The sequence below is a fragment of the Cherax quadricarinatus genome, chromosome 44 (assembly GCF_038502225.1).
Source record: "Cherax quadricarinatus isolate ZL_2023a chromosome 44, ASM3850222v1, whole genome shotgun sequence".
NCBI lineage: Eukaryota > Metazoa > Arthropoda > Malacostraca > Decapoda > Parastacidae > Cherax > Cherax quadricarinatus.
This window is the reverse complement of record NC_091335.1, coordinates 26,608,819-26,630,892: the sequence shown is the minus strand read 5'-3', so window position 1 is coordinate 26,630,892 and position 22,074 is coordinate 26,608,819. Positions and strand designations below refer to the sequence as shown.

The following is a 22,074-nucleotide window of genomic DNA, read 5'->3' as shown; positions in this document are numbered from 1 at the left end:
TAAGCTTGGACAATTAAGCACATAGTGTTCAAGACAGTGACCATATGCCTGACTACATAATTTGCATTTAATTTAATCATCATCTGTGTGACTCCCAAACTGCCAGAAGTACTTGTAACCAAGCCTAAGCCTGGCCACTACAACATCAGTCAGTGACTTTGCACTTGGTGGGATTGAACTCCAGGAGCCAATTGCTGGACCAGGTCTGCAGCCTGTCCAGATCCCATTGTAGTTCTGCCTGATCTTCGATCGAGTGAATTCTTCTCATCAACTTCACGTCATCTGCAAACACGGACACCTCAGAGTCTATTCCTTCCGTCATGTCGTTCACAAATACCAGAAACAGCACTGGTCCTAGGACTGACCCCTGTGGGACTCCGCTGTTCACAGGTGCCCACTCTGACACCTCGCCACGTACCATGACTCGCTGCTGTCTTCCTGACAAGTATTCCCTGATCCATTGTAGTGCCTTCCCTGTTATCCCTGCTTGGTCCTCCAGTTTTTGCACCAATCTCTTGTGTGGAACTGTGTCAAACGCCTTCTTGCAGTCCAAGAAAATGCAATCCACCCACCCCTCTCTCTCTTGTCTTACTGCTGTCACCATGTCATAGAACTCCAGTAGGTTTGTGACACAGGATTTCCCGTCCCTGAAACCATGTTGGCTGCTGTTGATGAGATCGTTCCTTTCTAGGTGTTCCACCACTCTTCTCCTGATAATCTTCTCCATGATTTTGCATACTATACATGTCAGTGACACTGGTCTGTAGTTTAATGCTTCATGTCTGTCTCCTTTTTAAAGATTGGGACTACATTTGCTGTCTTCCATGCCTCAGGCAATCTCCCTGTTTCGATAGATGTATTGAATATTGTTGTTAGGGGTACACATAGCGCCTCTGCTCCCTCTCTCAATACCCATGGGGAGATGTTATCTGGCCCCATTGCCTTTGAGGTATCTAGCTCACTCAGAAGCCTCTTCACTTCTTCCTCGGTTGTGTGCACTGTGTCCAGCACATGTTGGTGTGCCCCACCTATCCGTCTTTCTGGAGCCCCTTCTGTCTCCTCTGTGAACACTTCTTTGAATCTCTTGTTGAGTTCCTCACATACTTCACGGTCATTTCTTGTTGTCTCTCCTCCTTCCTTCCTTAGCCTGATTACCTGGTCCTTGACTGTTGTTTTCCTCCTGATGTGGCTGTACAACAGTTTCGGGTCAGATTTGGCTTTCGCTGCTATGTCATTTTCATATTGTCTTTGGGCCTCCCTTCTTATCTGTGCATATTCGTTTCTGGCTCTACGACTGCTCTCCTTATTCTCCTGGGTCCTTTGCCTTCTATATTTCTTCCATTCCCTAGCACACTTGGTTTTTGCCTCCCTGCACCTTTGGGTAAACCATGGGCTCATCCTGGCTTTTTCATGTGTGTGTGTGTGTGTGTGTGTGTGTGTGTGTGTGTGTGTGTGTGTGTGTGTGTGTGTGTGTGTGGGTGTGTGTGTGTGTGTGTGTGTGTCGTGCCGAAGAGGTAAAATTGGTCAGTTAGCAAGAACTCGTTTAAAATTAAGTCCCTTCTAAAATTTTCTCTTATACATTTAAAGATACATTCTTTTCATTTATGTTACTGTAAAAGATAATTTTGTACCAAAAGAACCTTAGAAAACTTATCTAACCTTATTATAACGAGCCTAATTTAATTTAGCCTAATCCAACTAAATATATTTTGCATAACCTTACAATAATTTAATAATAACCAAACACAATGAAATATATTTTTTTCGTAAGGTTCAGAATAATTTTTGCGAAATTATTGCATACACAAATTTTCGCTTGCCTTATTCGGCAAGAAGAGCGTTGTTATTTAAGCCAAAATCACAAGTTTTACCTAGCTAATGTGTTCATTTAAAATCACGTACCTGCAAGCCCCTCCTAAGAAGCTCATTGCTAGTAATCCCTTAAATCACTTGTTAAAGCAGCTGCTCAAGAAGAAATTTCTCACCTAGCTGGTAGTAATAAGTTATCACAAGTTATATACACTGATGGATCTAAACAGGAGTCTTCTGGCAGGGCTGCATCTGCTCTTGTTGCCACCTCCAGCAGGAGTCTTCTGGCAGGGCTGCATCTGCTCTTGTTGCCACCTCCAGCAGGAGTCTTCTGGCAGGGCTGCATCTGCTCTTGTTGTCACCTCCAGCAGGAGTCTTCTGGCAGGGCTGCATCTGCTCTTGTTGTCACCTCCAGCAGGAGTCTTCTGGCAGTGATGCATCTGCTCTTGTTGCCACCTCCAGCAGGAGTCTTCTGGCAGGGCTGCATCTGCTCTTGTTGTCACCTCCAGCAGGAATCTTCTGGCAGTGCTGCATCTGCTCTTGTTGCCACCTCCAGCAGGAGTCTTCTGGCAGGGCTGCATCTGCTCTTGTTGTCACCTCCAGCAGGAGTCTTCTGGCAGGGCTGCATCTGCTCTTGTTGCCACCTCCAGCAGGAGTCTTCTGGCAGTGCTGCATCTGCTCTTGTTGCCACCTCCAGCAGGAGTCTTCTGGCAGGGCTGCATCTGCTCTTGTTGCCACCTCCAGCAGGAGTCTTCTGGCAGTGCTGCATCTGCTCTTGTTGCCACCTCCAGCAGGAGTCTTCTGGCAGGGCTGCATCTGCTCTTGTTGCCACCTCCCTAGTTAAGAACCATAATAAATTTGTTGAGTTAGGCATAAGAATTAACAACTGGGCGTCTACACTGCAAACTGAATTGTTTGCAGTCCTAATGGCGCTAAAGCTAACCTATGACACTGAGCTTGACTCTATCATCATTACTGATTCTATGTCATCATTGAAGGCTCTTGACTCATATAATGACTCATTGGATAAACCAGGTATAAATACTGAAAAATCCGAGAAAAAGGAATTAATGTACAGTTACTATGGATCCCATCAGACATTAGATTACTCCTTCATGATAAAGTTGATATGTTAGCCAAGGCGAGTACCCAGAAGGAGAATGTAGAATATAACTTTGGTATATCTGTGTCTAGCATTAGGAATAATATTAGGAGAGAAGTAAATAATGTAAGTGAATGTTATAGGAATGCAGTTAGAAGTCTGAGTAGATCTATAACCCACTATAATAACATGAACGTAGATAAGTATGTTTATGGAGCAACTTGCAATGTGAACACTGACTGATGTTGTAGCAGCCAGGCTTAGGCTTGGTTACAAGTACTGACTAATGTTGTAGTGGCCAGGCTTAGGCTTGGTTACAAGTACTGACTGATGTTGTAGTGGCCAGGCTTAGGCTTGGTTACAAGTACTGACTGATGTTATAGTGGCCAGGCTTAGGCTTGGTTACAAGTACTGACTGATGTTGTAGTGGCTAGGCTTAGGCTTGGTTACAAGTAATGACTGATGTTGTAGTGGCCAGGCTTAGGCTTGGTTACAAGTACTGACTGATGTTGTAGTGGCCAGGCTTAGGCTTGGTTACAAGTACTTCTGGCAGTTTGGGAGTCACACAGATGATGATTAAATTAAATGCAAATTATGTAGTCAGGCATATGGTCACTGTCTTGAACACTATGTGCTTAATTGTCCACTTATTGACGAATACAGAGATAGACAGAGATGTCAAGATATCTTATTAATGAAAATAAGACACCAGATATACTAAGCAAATTTCCTAAATTTACTTGTAACAGGTAAGTGAACTGTAGATATAAATCCAAATGTACACCTGTGTGTGTGTGTGTGTGTGTGTGTGTGTGTGTGTGTGTGTGTGTGTGTGTGTGTGTGTGTGTGTGTGTGTGTGTGTGTGTGTGCGCGCGCGTGTGTGTGTGTGCTTATGCAGGAGGGAAGAGGTTGGAATTCATTTGAGGGAGGAGGAGGTGGTGGTGGAGTAACTGTTGTTGTTGGGGAGGGATGGAGGAGAGTCAAGGTAAGAGAGGTTGGTATCAGAGACAGTGTGCCAGTAGTGCGTACACTCTCGTCAAGTGTGCATGCACTTCCTCCTGACTCACACAACACGCACGCGCTCACACATACCATTACTGCAGTGTCAGCAGCAGCTTGCAAAGCTTCAGTTATGGTGCTGCTGCCTTAAACACATGACGTGTGTGTAAGCTGATACTATGACATTGTGTTGGTGCGCGTCTTGCTCTCATAACTTTATTTTGCGTTAAAATAACTCCATTCCCGCGGTTTATTTTAGTTTTCAGAGCAAATACTGGAAGGTAACTCTGATATTTTTATTGTTCAACTCAGAAAAGTTGACACTAACCTTTTTTTTGTTTTCGGGATTTTCATTCGTACGTCAGAAAGAAAACTATAAACTAGAGCAAGTTACGTTGTCAAGGGTTACTTTATATATATATATATATATATATATATATATATATATATATATATATATATATATATATATATATATATATATATATATATATATATATTATATATATATATATATATTATATATATATATATATATTATATATTATATATATATATATATATATATATATTATATATATATATATATATATTATATATATATATATATATATATATATATTATATATATATATATATATATATATATATATATATATATATATATATATATATATATATATATATATATATATATATATATATATATATATATATATATATATATATATATATATATATATATATATATATATATATATATATATATCACTTCTAAGCAAGCAAAAAAAGGTTCTGTTTTTTTTTTAAATTTCCAAATTAATGTTAAGTGAATGTGGTTATTATTTATTTCATAATGAACTACGTACGATGCTACAGAAAAACGTTTCCACGAGGCCCCAGATTATCTCAGCTGATGTAACTGGTGTATTTTTCAACGTTATCGCTCTACGTCGTTGTTTGTGGGTTCACCAGTGTTTTATCTTATACCTGGGAAAAGATGCCCAGTTGAAAAAAATGATTCAAGATTAACACAGACGTTGAAGTGTGGAGCAAACATATTAAGTCTGGATTTCAGAGAATTGAAGTAGATACTAAGAAACCCTGAAATATTAGTAAATTCTGTGTATTACAAACTTGATTAGTTAAGAACAATTAAACGGTATAAGAATAGTGTTTGTACAAACTAAGTAACCTACACGAAGTTAGTATTATTATTATTATAATCAAAAAGAAGCGCTAGGCCACAAGGGCTATACAGCGCTGCCCGAAGTTAGTAGCCTACACGAACTAAGTAGCCTACACGAACTAAGTAGCCTACACGAACTAAGTAGCCTACACGAACCAAGTAGCCTACACGAACCAAGTAGCCTACACGAATTAAGTAGCCTACACGACCTAAGTAGCCTATACTACTAGTGTCAGTCATAGTGTTGGTGTTGCCAGTCTTCAAGATGGGTCATTCTGTTTCTAAGACACTCTTCTGTGTTGGCACTAAGGTAAGGCACTCTCTTCCCTGTAGTTCCATCGTAAACACTATCATTATTTATGTGGCACATAGCTCTTAGGGGATGAGACACAATGAAGTGTAATATTAGGAAGGGTGGGTAGTTCTGACCCCTCAAATCAAGAGCCCTCTACCAGCTCTCAGATTCACAGCAGTCTTTTAGTATTTAGTCGAGTTTCGGGTAACATTGAAGTGGTTCCTCTGGTTGATAGGTTAAGCATGAGTCAGGTAATGATTGTTTTATCTGGGAGAATGAGTCCACCTTGATTAGTTGTTGTTGTTGTTCTTGTTGTTGTTCTTGTTCTTGTTGCTCTTGTTCTTCTTCTTCTTCTTCTTCTTCTTCTTGTTCTTCTTCTTCTTGTGATTATTATTGTTGTAATTATTATTGTAATTATTATTATTATTGTAATTATTATTTTTATTATTGTTGTAATTAATATTGTGATTATTATTGTTGTAATTATTATTGTGATTATTGTTGTAATTATTATTGTGATAATTGTAATTATTATTGTGATTATTATTGTAATTATTATTATTGTTGTGATTGTGATTATTATTGGTATTATTATTAGTAGTAGTACTAGTAATAGTATTATTACTATTATTATTTAGTATTCTCAAAGGGATATTGTTGAGTAGTTGCTTGTTTTTCCCCCCTCCAGTCTTTCATTAATATCTTGAGAAAATCTCATCCGATCAACTTCAACTTTTCAACTCTGGTTTACTGCACCGGGATTATTATTATTATTATTATTATTATTATTATTATTATTATTATTATAATCAAAGGGGAAGCGCTAAACCCGGAGGATTATACAGCGCCTGGGGGGGATGTGGAAGGCATTCAGGCTTAATTCGGGGAACTGGAGCACAGATCCAATTCCCTAAATCAAGAGCCCCCCACAAACATCAAGGAACCTTCCTTGAGAGAAGCGCACATTCAGTTGCTCTGTTATCAGTTACATAACCCACTCCAAGCTTCCTGGAATGAGTTGATAACTTTTCAAAGCCTCTCCCGCTTAGGAGGGCGTATTTCAATTCGACGAAGGCGGAGATTATAATTCAAGTTTGAAGGTGAACATATGACAGTTTTTAAGTGTAAGATAAGATGAACAACTATCCTACTTAAATTACATTAAATATATATTGGTTTACTTGTTTTGACGGGTTATAATTTTCAGGGCTGATACATCTTACTGGATAGTGCATGCGGATCTAAGAATGTGCTTATTGTGAGGTTTGGGGTTCGAAACGTTCTGGGTACTCTTGGGGTAATAACTGCTCTGCACGGCGTTTATTAGGTAGCAAAATGGTAGAAAAAGACGTGTTATCTCCTAGCGTAGCCTTTCTGTTTGGGTGGGTAGCTCTGATTTCTCAAATCAAGAGCCCTCTACCAACTCTCAAACTCGTTGCAATTTCTTAATATTTACTCGAATTTCACGTAGCATTTAAATACTTCCCCTGAGTGAGGGGTTTGAAACTAGAGGTCAGCGTCAAGGACCTTTCAGTGTGACTAAAGCTAACCATTCAGTGTCTAGTAACAGTCTCTACTGACGTACGTTATGTGTTACTGACATGATAACAGTTAAAAACTTGAAATCTTTGGATTCCGAGCACTGGAAAGAGGATGACATTTTTGACGGGCATCAAACTTTCCACGATAGTGAGCTCTTTTTTTTTTGGGGGGGGGGAGAATGTTTGGCGCTCCTTTGAAGCTGCGTAAATGTTAATTTGTAAATTTTATGTAACATTTATTTCATTGCAATAAGGGAAGAATGCCTCATCTGATCGGCTTCAAACCCTTGATGTATATACTTTGAAGTGTTGATAGAAAAATGCCTTACATTGCTTTTAAGAAACTTCAATTTTCATAGTCACTTCAATAAAATTGGTAAACTGGCGCCTACACAACCCAAAATACAAACGAAATTCTCGAGAATGCCTTTTCCAACTGGGTTAAATTTCATGGAACTGCTTCCATGTGTTGGTTGGAGGTGTCCTGTGGTATATATTGTGTAGCTCATTCCCATGTTTTGTTTTTGTGCGATAAACTGAAAAAAAAACCCTCTTCTGATGGGCTTCAAAGTTTGAGAACTGGTGTGTCGTACTGGGAGGCACGAGCTTAATTTTTATTGGTGAGTGCTGGTGCCAGCTGACAAATTTTATGTTTAAACTGGTATTGTATTTTCCCATTAAATAACGTGAAAATGGTTGCAGTTGGTTGTGTTGGTGCAAAATTGCCGTTAAGGCTTGACAAAGCTCCAGGAGAGCGAAACGTTGCCTCAGTAAAGTGTCGCATTGGTTACACATATGTCCTTTATCTAACAAACTTGGAATTGTTGGACTCTGCTCGGTGACTGGAGAAAGACTCAGGTTTAGATCAGTTTTCAGCCTTAGACATTATTATATCTTGCTTAGAAGATGAGTTAGATTGATTTTTACCTGTGTAGGAGCCAGTTTGCCGGTTATGCTGAAGACACTGGGAACACTGAAATACTGGTTTGCATACAATAATTTGTGAATGCCGCATCCGATCAGCTTAAAATTTCAACAGCTCTTGAGTGCTAGGTTATTTTGGGGCATTAGTCTCTTGTGATATAACGAGAGAATGCCTTTTCGAATTAGCTTTAAAGTTTCAAAGCTGGTGTATTTTAGGGAAGATTTTTTTTTTTTTGATTGTGTAAGTTCCTATTTGCCTTTTTTTTTAAAGAAATTAAGACATTAGTTTCCATGTGATATCTTGTGAATGCTTCTTCTGATTCACTTCAAACTTTCAGTACTGATATTTAACTGCACTGGGAATTTATGCTGCACTCGGCACTATTCCTTTTGCATGTATTGAGGAAAGGAGAGCTGGGCTTATGGGATATGAGTAAATCTTTCCCAGATACATATGCGGAAATATCAATACAGGAAGTGCTATCAAAAAATCTTGTACTCGAATTTTCACACGCTTCCTGGGGTGAAATATGACGGAGGTGTAGATCACGGTTCATCACGCTGCACAGTTCACTCATTATTTTGAACATTTAAAGCTGAGGATTTTGTAATTTTTTTTTTTACATTTGAACTTGAGAACCTTGTAAGTTTTTCTTTGAACACATGAAACTGAGAATTTTGTAAGTCATCCGACTGTATGAGCCTTGTGGGTTTAGAGCCAAGTTTTGATTGCTTGAGAGTTATCCGAGCTATGCCAGGCTGCCGGCCGCTTCAACATGCCCTCGCTGACGTCCATAAATGTTGAAAGTTTGAAGTCGATTGGATGAGGCATTCTCGATGTATGAGCCAAGTAAAATAGAAAAGTTGCAGGAAGAAAAAAAATCGGGCAACTTTTTAAGGTATTTTTTCGTAATAAATAATAATAATGACAGCAAAATAATAATAATGAAAATAAAATAACTAATAATAATGAATAAATAACAACAGTAATAATAACGAATAAATAACAGTAATAATAATGAAAATAAAATAACAGTAATAATCATGAATAAATAACAACAGTAATAATAATGAAAATAAAATAACAACAGTAATAATAATGAATAAATAACAACAGTAATAATAATGAAAATAAAATAACAGCAACAACAACAATAATAAGAATAATAAAAAAATTATAGTAATAAAATAATAAAATAGTAATAAAATAAATATAAATAAAAAAATAAAATAATTAATAATAATAATAATAATAATAATAATAATAATAATAATAATAAAATATAATAATAATGTATAAGTGGAAAATGTGTTAGAAGATTAATGGTTGAATATTCCAGGAAATTGAATTTGTTCTTTGTTATTCAAATTATGGAATATCAATGTTGATAGTACTCAAGTGTGATGTACTGGTAATGTGAAGAGTACAAGTGTGATGTACTGGTAATGTGAAGAGTACAAGTGTGATGTACTGGTAATGTGAAGAGTACAAGTGTGATGTATTGGTAATGTGAAGAGTACAAGTGTGATGTACTGGTAATGTGAAGAGTACAAGTGTGATGTACTGGTAATGTGAAGAGTACAAGTGTGATGTACTGGTAATGTGAAGAGTACAAGTGTGATGTACTGGTAATGTGAAGAGTACAAGTGTGATGTACTGGTAATGTGAAGAGTACAAGTGTGATGTACTGGTAATGTGAAGAGTACAAGTGTGATGTACTGGTAATGTGAAGAGTACAAGTGTGATGTACTGGTAATGTGAAGAGTACAAGTGTGATGTACTGGTAATGTGAAGAGTACAAGTGTGATGTACTGGTAATGTGAAGAGTACAAGTGTGATGTACTGGTAATGTGAAGAGTACAAGTGTGATGTACATGTGACGTGAAGAGTACAAGTGTGATATACTAGTAACGTGAAATAGTGTACTAGTAACGTGAAAAAGATCACAGTTTCACTGTACTAACAGTGTTTCGTTCTGTGTACGTCTTTAAGTCATTCTATTTTGTTATGAAGAGTGTTTCCCACTGTTTATCTAAGCTTCAAAACACTGCGATGCTTGTTGCTGATAAAGCTTGGTACATATCGTGTACATTTTCTTTATTATCATTAGTACCCTATTACTATCTACGGTCTATCACAGTTTGCATGACTTATGACTTAGGTAATTTGAGATTATGGGAGCGATTAATATTAGCACTGCTCATGTGGTTGATATTACGAAACAGGTGTTAGGATGACAGACATCAAGTACACAGGCTGGTGCTGTCCTCTTGCTTTTTAAGTGACAGATTTGCTGGTCTGTTTTGTCTTATGATGGCAGGAAATCTTATGGAATTTTATGGACTTGATGGCAGGATAATATTACGAAATTCTACTGACGTTCAGTACAGGTTGGTGTTCACCGTGGCGTATGCTGTGTTCACTGTACTCAGCATAACTCGTGTCTCAACACAGTCCTGCGTGGCTTTATTAACCAACTTCAAAGCTCGGTATGGTTTATTGCTGATTCGAGTACGAGGTGACTGCTGGTTTGTTCGGGGGGGGGGGGGTCCGGCAGGGCGAGGGGTGAGAAGAGCCATTCTCAGGGTAAGCTACCTTGCATGTAGGGGCCGCCCTGGAGCCTCAGGTCCTCGTGAGCCACGAGAGGATTAACTTCATACTAGAGTCTGTCCTCTGTGTGAATGTCAAAATGCGTAGCAGAGTTCTCATACTCTCCCTCCCTGGTCTCCTTTTCTTTCTCCCATTTAACTGTTCCTATCTTTCTTCTATGCCGGTGTTCATTCAGTGCAACCATTCGTATTATCGTATTTGATAAAGTTATTGCTCATAATACAAATAATTGTGCTTAAGTTTGGTGGGGGTAATGTATAGTAAATAAACGCTCACATCTGGTCTATACTTGATCCTTCATTGTCTTGACTGTTGTCTTGCCAGCGCTTGTGCTGGTATCTTGCACCACCAGGTACACTAGGCCTTGGAAAATATTTGCTGTCATGATATTGACTTTCCTGTATTTTTCATAGTTCTTATTCTTATGTTTCCTTGCCAATTTAGGAGACCTCGTGTGAAACTTGGTCGGGGGATGATGAACTCCAGAACCATTAACAGATGTTGAGATATAAACAGGCATAAAAAAATTATGCAAATATTTAGGAGAGATAACATTGCATGGAGAATATCATAATTTGAGATCAGGGTTACGATTGATCGAGAGGAGACAGCTTAGTGAGTGACCTAACTTAAGAGTGAAATAGACTAGCAAGTAATTTATATCACTAATTTGAAACTAGTAGAGTTATAAGTCATTGAGAAAACTCAGTATTATAATATGGGTCAGTAGTTGACAATCCTTTCAAATACTCTTCTTTAACCTCAAAATATTTTGGAAACACCCAGATGCTAGTAGTTGCAATTTAAGACAGATGGTTTAACTAACAGAGGAAGTAAAGTACAGACTGAAGAAGCAGCACTTGCTGTCCAGCTTCATATAACACTGGGAATAACTTACGACTCGCTAAATCGTAATAACACAAACTGGCCTATGAGTTTGAAGACTCACTTGCCATGGGTTCGATCCCTACCCGTTCTTTGATTAATAATTTATGGCTTGTCTCCCCATCCTCCCAATGAGGTCCACGTCTCACGGTTTGGGAACCATGTACGTGGGTGACAAGACAAGTTGGTAGGTAGCATCTATGGGGAGATATATCACAGTCCGTTTTAGTAATGAACGGTAATGTCTTAGAATGTTAGCCACTTCGGCTAACAACATCAAATGTGTGACTGTGATAGTGGAGTGAAAAATATGATTATTTCACGGTTGTACCTAACCTAATCAAACTTAACCTAACCTAACGAAGTCTACTTTTACGAGACCAAACTTAACCTAATCTAACCTAATCTGACCCACCGAACCGAACCTAGTCTAATACACGAGAAAATCGCACATAGGACAGAGAAGCTTTTAATGACGTTTCAGTCCAACTTGGACCATTTGCAAGTCACACGAAGATCAGGTTCAGGTAGGTTCACCAGGACAGGTCCTGGCCCGAGTCTTCTTCATGTGGTGTCCCGGCAGTGGCTCCTGAAGCAGTGTCAGAATTTGTACAAGTGATGTACCATTTACAGCCATCTGTCAAGGGCATGGTGTGCATTCGTGTCAAGTGGAGTACCGTTTACATCGCTGTGATGGGGCAGTCCTTTGGCAAGGGCACAGTGAGTCTTCAGCACAAGAGGTGTAGCAGTTAGCTACAATCGTCGTCGACGCCCTGTCGCTGGGGTACAGCACGTCTTGGGTTCAAGTAGTGTCAAGGCCAGTGTTCTCGCTGGTATGAGACTTTCAACTCTCAAAAGTTCTGCTCCATTTGAGCCATTCCTGGCACTCGAGCCGCAGCCCGAGTGCCAGAGTGACTCAGAATATTCTCTGGAGGTGTTGAACACCTGACGTCTGAGAGAAGTGAAGACACACACGATGAGTTTTGTTTGTTTTATTGATTCGTCAGGAACTGCATCCTAACACGGGACTTCGGGGCTCCTGCTTCCAACCAACCTTCCCCATCCAGTATATCTGTAGTTGGAATGAGCATTTCTTTATCCATCACTATCTCGCTTGCCTCGCTGTCTCATGAGTCCAGAGAGTGGTCTCGCAGCTTTTTCGCCAGAATTGCGCCCCACATTTCCACATCCGTGTCAGTTGTGTACTTTCAGAAGAAGCCATGATCTTCTGTGTCGGAGAGAGGAAAGAGAGCTTCAAATCTTGTGAATGCCCGTGCTGTGTGAGCCACACGAAGAATGATTCGTCAGGAACTGCGTCCTGACACGGGTCTTAATTCTAAGATGGCCCGTCTGAGGATCTCGAAGATGTCGATCTAATTCAGCTGTTCTGTGCCGCGATCAGAGTTTCGCTGTAGTCCCTGTGCCTTCCACTGCAAAGCATTTTATGTATTACGGCGGGCTGAGGCCATCAGGCCTCCCATCATTGTCTCTGAGCCCTATGTTGGGTGGCCAGGTTAGTCTGCAAATAAATGCATGGACTTTTGTCCATGCATATGTTCACGAAGGTCTTCGCAATAATTCTGAATGTCTCTTTCTTCTTCTGAGTTTATCAGGTCGCATATAATATTGGCGAAGCACGCGATTGTAGAGAGAGAGTAGAAAAGATCAGAGCAAGTCATAAATGTACTGAAGTTTGAAGTATTTGACAATGTAATGAAGGAAGGCATCAACAGAGACAAAACCAGGCCTAATATTCATATTAGGAAAGCTGTGTATAAGGGATGCTTCAACAAGACGCCAATTGTGAAGGCTAGAAGAATGGTAGATGGTTTTAGCAGAGGACCAGTCAGTAGGATGACTTGTGTTCTTTAAGTCTATCAGAAAGAGAGCGGCCAGTTTCTCCAAAGTATTGCAGAGGACAAGAAGAGCAGGAAATAGAGTAGACTCCTGAGGCATCGTTACAGTGTCAAATGCTCGTGAGTTGACCTGATCTTTTCTTGTCTTCTCCATACCTCTTCTCCTTTCCTGTTTTTTCTTTGTCTTCCTTTCTTCTGCCTAGGTGTATTCTCTCCTACAGTATTTTTTTCCTTCCCTTGAGTTCTTGTTCCCACTCTCGTGGGCCAGTATCTCTCCTGCAGTGCTCCTTCTCTTCTCCTTAGACTTACTTCTATTTCTACTATTACTAATACCACTCCACCAGTGCCTCGCTTCATTTACCTGCTCTGTCTTTCGTGCCACTGAAGCTATTACCCCCTCCCACCTACTTTCTGCTTCCACTAATACTTTTACTACCACCTCCACTACCAATACCTTCAATACCACTACTTCTCTACTTCCTTCTTTCTTCATCTTTGTGTTCCGTCCCTGCCCCCCCCCCCTAGTCTATATCTACTGTCTCCCTCATCCTCGTGTCTTAGTGTGAATTATAAATGGTTCAAGTCGGATCGAAACGTCGTCATAACCTTCTCTCACCTATGTGAGGGTTGTTTGTGTATTGGTCCAGTAACGTTATTGTGGTTTTCTGTTCTTGAACCTAACCTAACCTAACCTAACCTAACTTAACCTAACTTAACCTAGCCTAGCCTAGCCTAAACTAACCTAACCTAACATAATTCACTGAACCTGACCTAACCTAACTTAATCCAACTTAATCTAACAACCTAGCTGAACTTGTGGTGAAGTTAGGTTAACCAAATTTAATCTAACTTAGCCAAACCTAACTGAACCAAACCTAAATAGCGTATATCGAGAAATTTGCTTAAAATCGTATGTTTAAGAAATTGATATTGGTTCCAGGAAGACATGCTTGTTGACAACACTGCAGTCAGGAGGTTGACGCAGATACAACACTGGTTCCACCATGGTGGATACCTGTGACCTGTTTCAAGAGTTGTCCCACCCTCGCAGCAAGTCTTGAAACCAGGTGTCCTTGATTGCTGTTCAACCAGGCTGTTACTATCACTCACATAGCCATCGCCGCATGTCTTAAGAAATGTGGTTGTGTGATGTATAATACAGTACTCTGTGCTCTATAATTCAATACTTTGTGAGCTATTATACTGCATGATCTGCAATACAGTATTGTATGATGTATAATTCAGTACCTGTCACAGGTACATCTTGTATAACTGAAGTCAAATTTATTATTAATATTTTTGGAAAGTTTTATACACTGCGAAGACAATTATACACTGTACAAATATAAATATACATAGTACAGACACAGTTATACATAGTACAGACACAGTTATACATAGTACAGACACAATTATACATTGTACAAATATAATTATACATAGTACAGACACAATTATACATTGTACAAACACAATTATACATAGTACAGACACAATTATACATTGTACAAATATAATTATACATAGTACAGACAATTATACATTGTACAAACACAATTATACATAGTACAGACACAATTATACATAGTACAGACACAATTATACATTGTACAAACACAATTATACATAGTACAGACACAATTATACATTGAACAAACACAATTATACATAGTACTGACACAATTATACATTGTACAGACACAATTATACATAGTACAGACACAATTATACATTGTACAAACACAACTATACAATGTACAAACAATTATACATTATACAAGTACAGTTATACAAGCACAATTATATATGCAAACAACTATACATTATACAGGCACAATTATACATTGTATAAACAATTATACATTATACAAGCACAATTATACATTATACAATCAATTATACATTATGCAGGGACAATTATATATTATACAGATAATTATACATTATACAAACACTATACATTATACAGGCACAATTATACGTTATACAAACACAATTATACATTCCACAAAGACAGTTATGCACTGTACAAACAATTATACATCGGGCAAACAATTGAAAATTATACATTGTACAGTTATATATTGTACAAACAATTATACACTGTATAAACAATTATACACTGTGCAAACAATTATACACTGTGCAAACAATTATACACTGTGCAAACAATTATACACTGTACAAACAGTTATACACTGTAGAAACAATTGTACATTGTACAAACAATTATACACTGTACAATCAATTATGCACTGTACAAACAACTATACACTGCACAAACAATTATACACTGTGCAAACATATACTGTACAAACAATTATACATTGTACAAACAATTATACACTGTAAAAACAATTATACATTGTACAAACAATTATACACTACAAACTTATATACTGTACAAACAATTATACATTGTACAACCAATTATATACTGTACAAATAATTATACACTTCAAACTGTTTTATACTGTACAAACAATTATGCACTGTACAAAAGTTATACACTGGCCAAACAATTATGCACTGCACAAACAATTATACACTGCACAATTATACACTCTACAAGCTTATATACTGTGCAAACAATTATACATTGTACAAACAATTATATACTGTACAGACAGTTATGCACTGTACAAACAGTTATACACTGGCTAAGCAATTATACACTACAAACAATTATACACTGTACAAACAGGTATGCACTGTACAAGCATTTATACACTGTACATACAGTTGTACACTGTACAGTTATACACTGTAAAAACAATTATACACTGTACAGTTATACACTGTACAAACAATTATGCACGGTACAGTTTTACACTGTACAAACAGTTATACACTGTACAAACAGTTATACACTGTACAAACAGTTATACACTGTACAAACAGTTATACACTGTACAAACAGTTATACACTGTACAGTTATACACTGTACAAACAGTTATACACTGTACAAACAGTTATACACTGTACAAAGTTATACACTGTACAAACAGTTATACACTGTACAAACAGTTATACACTGTACAGTTATACACTGTACAAACAGTTATACACTACAAACAGTTATACACTGTACAAACAGTTATACACTGTACAAACAGTTATACACTGTACAAACAGTTATACACTGTACAAACAGTTATACACTGTACAAACAGTTATACACTGTACAAACAGTTATACACTGTACAGTTATACACTGTACAGTTATACACTACAAACAGTTATACACTGTACAAACAGTTATACACTGTACAAACAGTTATACACTGTACAAACAGTTATACACTGTACAAACAGTTATACACTGTACAAACAGTTATACACTGTACAAACAGTTATACACTGTACAAACAGTTATACACTGTACAAACAGTTATACACTGTACAAACAGTTATACACTGTACAAACAGTTATACACTGGCCAAACAAAATTTGGAGGAAAGAAATAGGAGCAATACATTAGTAGTCCTGCAACACAGTAATACTGTTCCCTAAAAGTCCTACGTATAGAGGTACTATTCACTAAAGTAAGTTGGTGTGTAAGAGTTAGGGTTCTACGACATGCTTCGTAGGATCCACATGTAGGAGAAAGAGAGAGAGAGAGAGAGAGAGAGAGAGAGAGAGAGAGAGAGAGAGAGAGAGAGAGAGAGATTGAAGAGTCACCTGGGAAGACCAAGAATATTGAATTATTCACAGGGTAACTTTACGAAAGGGCGTTTGTGTGTGTGTGTGTGTGTGTGTGTGTGTGTGTGTGTGTGTGTGTGTGTGTGTGTGTGTGTGTGTGTGTGTGTGTGTGGGACTAGTCTTGTTGCAAACCTTTGCACTTTCTCTAGTTTCTTTACATGCTTGGCTAGGTGTGGGTTCCAAACTGGTGCCGCATACTCCAATATGGGCCTAACGTACACGGTGTACAGGGTCCTGAACGATTCCTTATTAAGATGTCGGAATGCTGTTCTGAGGTTTGCTAGGCGCCCATATCCTGCAGCAGTTATTTGGTTGATGTGCGCTTCAGGAGATGTGCCTGGTGTTATACTCACCCCAAGATCTTTTTCCTTGAGTGAGGTTTGTAGTCTCTGGCCCCCTAGACTGTACTCCGTCTGCGGTCTTCTTTGCCCTTCCCCAATCTTCATGACTTTGCACTTGGTGGGATTGAACTCCAGGAGCCAATTGCTGGACCAGGTCTGCAGCCTGTCCAGATCCCTTTGTAGTTCTGCCTGGTCTTCGATCGAGTGAATTCTTCTCATCAACTTCACGTCATCTGCAAACACGGACACCTCAGAGTCTATTCCTTCCGTCATGTCGTTCACAAATACCAGAAACAGCACTGGTCCTAGGACTGACCCCTGTGGGACCCCGCTGGTCACAGGTGCCCACTCTGACACCTCGCCACGTACCATGACTCGCTGCTGTCTTCCTGACAAGTATTCCCTGATCCATTGTAGTGCCTTCCCTGTTATCCCTGCTTGGTCCTCCAGTTTTTGCACCAATCTCTTGTGTGGAACTGTGTCAAACGCCTTCTTGCAGTCCAAGAAAATGCAATCCACCCACCCCTCTCTCTCTTGTCTTACTGCTGTCACCATGTCATAGAACTCCAGTAGGTTTGTGACACAGGATTTCCCGTCCCTGAAACCATGTTGGCTGCTGTTGATGAAATCGTTCCTTTCTAGGTGTTCCACCACTCTTCTCCTGATAATCTTCTCCATGATTTTGCATACTATACATGTCAGTGACACTGGTCTGTAGTTTAATGCTTCATGTCTGTCTCCATTTTTAAAGATTGGGACTACATTTGCTGTCTTCCATGTCTCAGGCAATCTCCCTGTTTCGATAGATGTATTGAATATTGTTGTTAGGGGTACACATAGCGCCTCTGCTCCCTCTCTCAATACCCATGGGGAGATGTTATCTGGCCCCATTGCCTTTGAGGTATCTAGCTCACTCAGAAGCCTCTTCACTTCTTCCTCGGTTGTGTACACTGTGTCCAGCACATGGTGGTGTGCCCCACCTCTCCGTCTTTCTGGAGCTCCTTCTGTCTCCTCTGTGAACACTTCTTTGAATCTCTTGTTGAGTTCCTCACATACTTCACGGTCATTTCTTGTTGTCTCTCCTCTTTCCTTCCTTCCTTAGCCTGATTACCTGGTCCTTGACTGTTGTTTTCCTCCTGATGTGGCTGTACAACAGTTTCGGGTCAGATTTGGCTTTCGCTGCTATGTCGTTTTCATATTGTCTTTGGGCCTCCCTTCTTATCTGTGCATATTCGTTTCTGGCTCTACGACTGCTCTCCTTATTCTCCTGGGTCCTTTGCCTTCTATATTTCTTCCATTCCCTAGCACACTTGGTTTTTGCCTCCCTGCACCTTTGGGTAAACCATGGGCTCATCCTGGCTTTTTCATTATTCCTGTTACCCTTGGGTACAAACCTCTCCTCAGCCTCCTTGCATTTTGTTGCTACATATTCCATCATCTCATTAACTGGCTTCCCTGCCAGTTCTCTGTCCCACTGAACCCCGTTCAGGAAGTTCCTCATTAAAGTGTAGTCCCCTTTCTTGTAGTTTGGCTTCATTCGTCCTGGCCTTCCTGCTTCTCCCTCCACTTGTAGCTCTACTGTGTATTCGAAGCTTAAAACCACATGGTCACTGGCCCCAAGGGGTCTTTCATATGTGATGTCCTCGATATCTGCACTACTCAAGGTGAATACTAAGTCCAGCCTTGCTGGTTCATCTTCTCCTCTCTCTCTTGTAGTGTCCCTTACGTGTTGGCACATGAAGTTTTCCAGTACCACCTCCATCATCTTAGCCCTCCATGTATCTTGGCCCCCATGTGGGTCCAAGTTCTCCCAAACGATCTCCTTGTGGTTAAAGTCACCCATGATCAGGAGCTTTGCCCTGCATGCATGAGCTCTTCTGGCCACTCTAGCCAGTGTGTCAACCATCGCTCTATTGCTCTCGTCGTACTCTTGCCTTGGCCTCCTGCTGTTCTGTGGTGGGTTTTACATCACTGCTATTACCACCTTGGGACCTCCAGAGTGAAGCGTTCCCGCTATGTAATCACTTTCTTTTCCGCTGTCTCCTCTCTCCAGCTCATCAAAATTCCAGCGATTTTTGATCAGCAATGCCACTCCTCCACCCCCCCTGTTCCCTCTGTCTTTCCTCAGGATTTGGTGTCCCATTGGAAAGATGGCATCTGTTATACCTGTAAGCTTGGTTTCTGTGAGAGCTATGATGTCCGGTGATGCTTCTTTGACTCTTTCATGCCACTCCTCCCACTTATTTGTTATTCCATCAGCGTTTGTGTACCATACCTTCAGTTTCCTTTCCAACACTGTAGTTTGGGGGGCCTGTGTGGGTGGGAGACCTGGTGGCATACTGTGGGATTCTATAGCTCGGTGTTGGGTGGAGGCTGTGGGTATGGATTGTAGTGTGTGTTGGGATGGTGTGATAGGTTGTATGGTTCTGAGAATAGTTGTGTGTGTGTGTGTGTGTGTGTGTGTGTGTGTGTGTGTGTGTGTGTGTGTGTGTGCCACAAATATACACCTGACGCTACATAAAAGTAAACTGTCATATATACTTGTCGTATATACCTGTTATATATATCTGTCACATATACCTGTTATATATACCTGTCATACATACCCATTACTTATACCTGTCAGATATACCTGTCATATATACCTGTCATGCATACATGTTACATATACCTGTCAGATATCTCATATTTACCTGTCATATACACCTGTCAGATATACATATCATATATACCTCCTGTAGATACCTGTCATACCTGTCAGATATACCTGACAGATATACCTGCCATATATATATACCTGTCAGATATACCTGCCATACCTGTCATATATATACCTGTCAGATATACCTGACAGATATATCTGTCATATATACCTGTCAGATATACCTGCCATATATATATATATACCTGTCAGATATACCTGTCAGATATATACCTGTCAGATATACCTGACAGATATACCTCTCAGATATACCTGTCATATACCTGACAGATATACCTGTCAGATATACCTGTCATATATATATCTGTCAGATATACCTGAAAGATATACCTGTCAAACTTGTCAGATATACCTGTCATACTTGTCAGATATACCTGTCATATATATACCTGTCAGATATACCTGACAGATATACCTGTTATATATACCTGTCAGATATACCTGTCATATATATATACCTGTCAGATATACCTGACAGTTATAAGAACATAACATAAGAAAGAAGGAACACTGCAACAGGCCTACTGACCCATGCAGAGCAGGTCCATGTCCCCTCTCCGGATTATCCCAATGACCCCCCTCCCGGATTAGCCCAATGACCCACCCAGTCTGGCCACCTCCACTCAAGGAAGGAGCACGGCACCAGACCCAGCAGCACAAGCTAGTCAGGTCTAACTCACACCCACCCACACCAACTCATGTATTTATCTAACCTACCATACCACGGGCGGGATTGAACCCGCGATCAGAGAGTCTCAAAACTCCAGACCGTCGCGTTAGCCACTGGACCAGCTAGCCACGATAAGATTCGTCCAACTAGGTATATTTCTACACCATAGGAAGGTTAACATAGGCACCACTGTGACCACAAATGCAACTTTTTTACAGATGAATCTCCAGCTAGCGTGGCCGTGACGAACTCTAGCTCAAGTCCCCTCACTGCCGTCAACATGACTCACGAAATCGTAATGACACGATTGCAAACAAACCATACCACCGGCGGGATTGAGGGGACTTCAGCCAGAGTTCGTCACGGCCACGCTAGCTGGAGATTCGTCTGTAAAAACTTGCATTTGTGGTCACATTCATATGGTGTAGAAATATACCTAGTTGGACGAATGTTATTGTGGCTAGCTGGTCCAGTGGCTAACGCGACGGTCTGGAGTTTTGAGAGACTCTGACCGCGGGTTCAATCCCGCCCGTGGTATGGTTTGTTTGCAATCGTGTCATTACGATTTCGTGAGTCACGTTATCTAACCTATTTTTAAAACTACACAACGTTTTATCCTGAATAACTGTACTCGGGAGTTTGTTCCACTCATCCACAACTCTACTACCAAATCAGTGCTTTCCTATATCCTTCCTGAATCTGAATTTTTCCAACTTGAAACCATTGGTGCGAGTCCTGTCATGGCTGGAAATTTTCAGCGCGCTGTTTATATCCCCTTTATTTATTCCTGTTTTCCATTTATACACCTCGATCATATCCCCCCTAATTCTACGCCTTTCGAGAGAGTGCAGATTCGGTCTATCCTCATAGGGAAGATTTCTGATACATGGGATCATCATTGTCATCCTCCTCTGTACGTTTTCCAGTGCATTTATATCCATTCTGTAATACGGTGACCAGAACTGAGCAGCATAGTCTAAATGAGGCCTAACCAAGGATATATAGAGTTGAACAACCTGAGGACTTCTATTATTTATGCTTCTAGATATGAAGCCAAGAATTCTGTTAGCTTTATTGCGAACACTAATGCACATGTGTCTTGGTTTTAGATTACTGCTAACCAGAACTCCTAAATCCTTTACGCAATCAGTAGTATTAAGATCTACATTATTTAGTTTATATGTGGCATGGTTATTTACCTGTCCAACATTTAGAACTTTGCATTTGTCAATATTAAACTGCATCTGCCACTTCTCCGACCATTGCATCAGTCTATTCAAATCATCCTGGAGTGCTCTAGTGTCCTCATTAGAATGAACTGGACGACCTATTTTGGTGTCATCAGCAAATTTGCTTACGTCGCTATTTATTCCCTCGTCTATGTCGTTTATGTAAATTGCGAACAACAACGGGCCCAACACTGACC

General features: G+C 39.7%; 1 protein-coding gene across 13 annotated transcripts in view; it reads left to right on the top strand.

The window, feature by feature from the left end:
• LOC128697336 (mannosylglucosyl-3-phosphoglycerate phosphatase) overlaps window positions 1–22,074 on the top strand; it is a 495,221-nt gene that overhangs the window by 259,944 nt on the left and 213,203 nt on the right. For 5 of the 13 annotated variants that reach the window (XR_011393159.1, XM_070094207.1, XM_070094209.1 and 2 more), the window contains exons 1-2: window positions 3,923–4,191; window positions 4,790–5,409. The exons of 3 other annotated variants lie outside the window; for them this stretch is intronic. Coding sequence is in view for 7 of the 10 variants with exons in the window: in XM_070094207.1 (XP_069950308.1) it covers window positions 5,365–5,409 (45 nt within the window). In the remaining 3 variants the exon portion in view is untranslated. Of the gene's footprint in view, window positions 1–3,922; window positions 4,192–4,789; window positions 5,410–22,074 lie in introns of those variants that run through there. 5 more of the 13 variants (XM_070094204.1, XM_070094205.1, XM_070094206.1 and 2 more) reach the window with 5 other exon arrangements.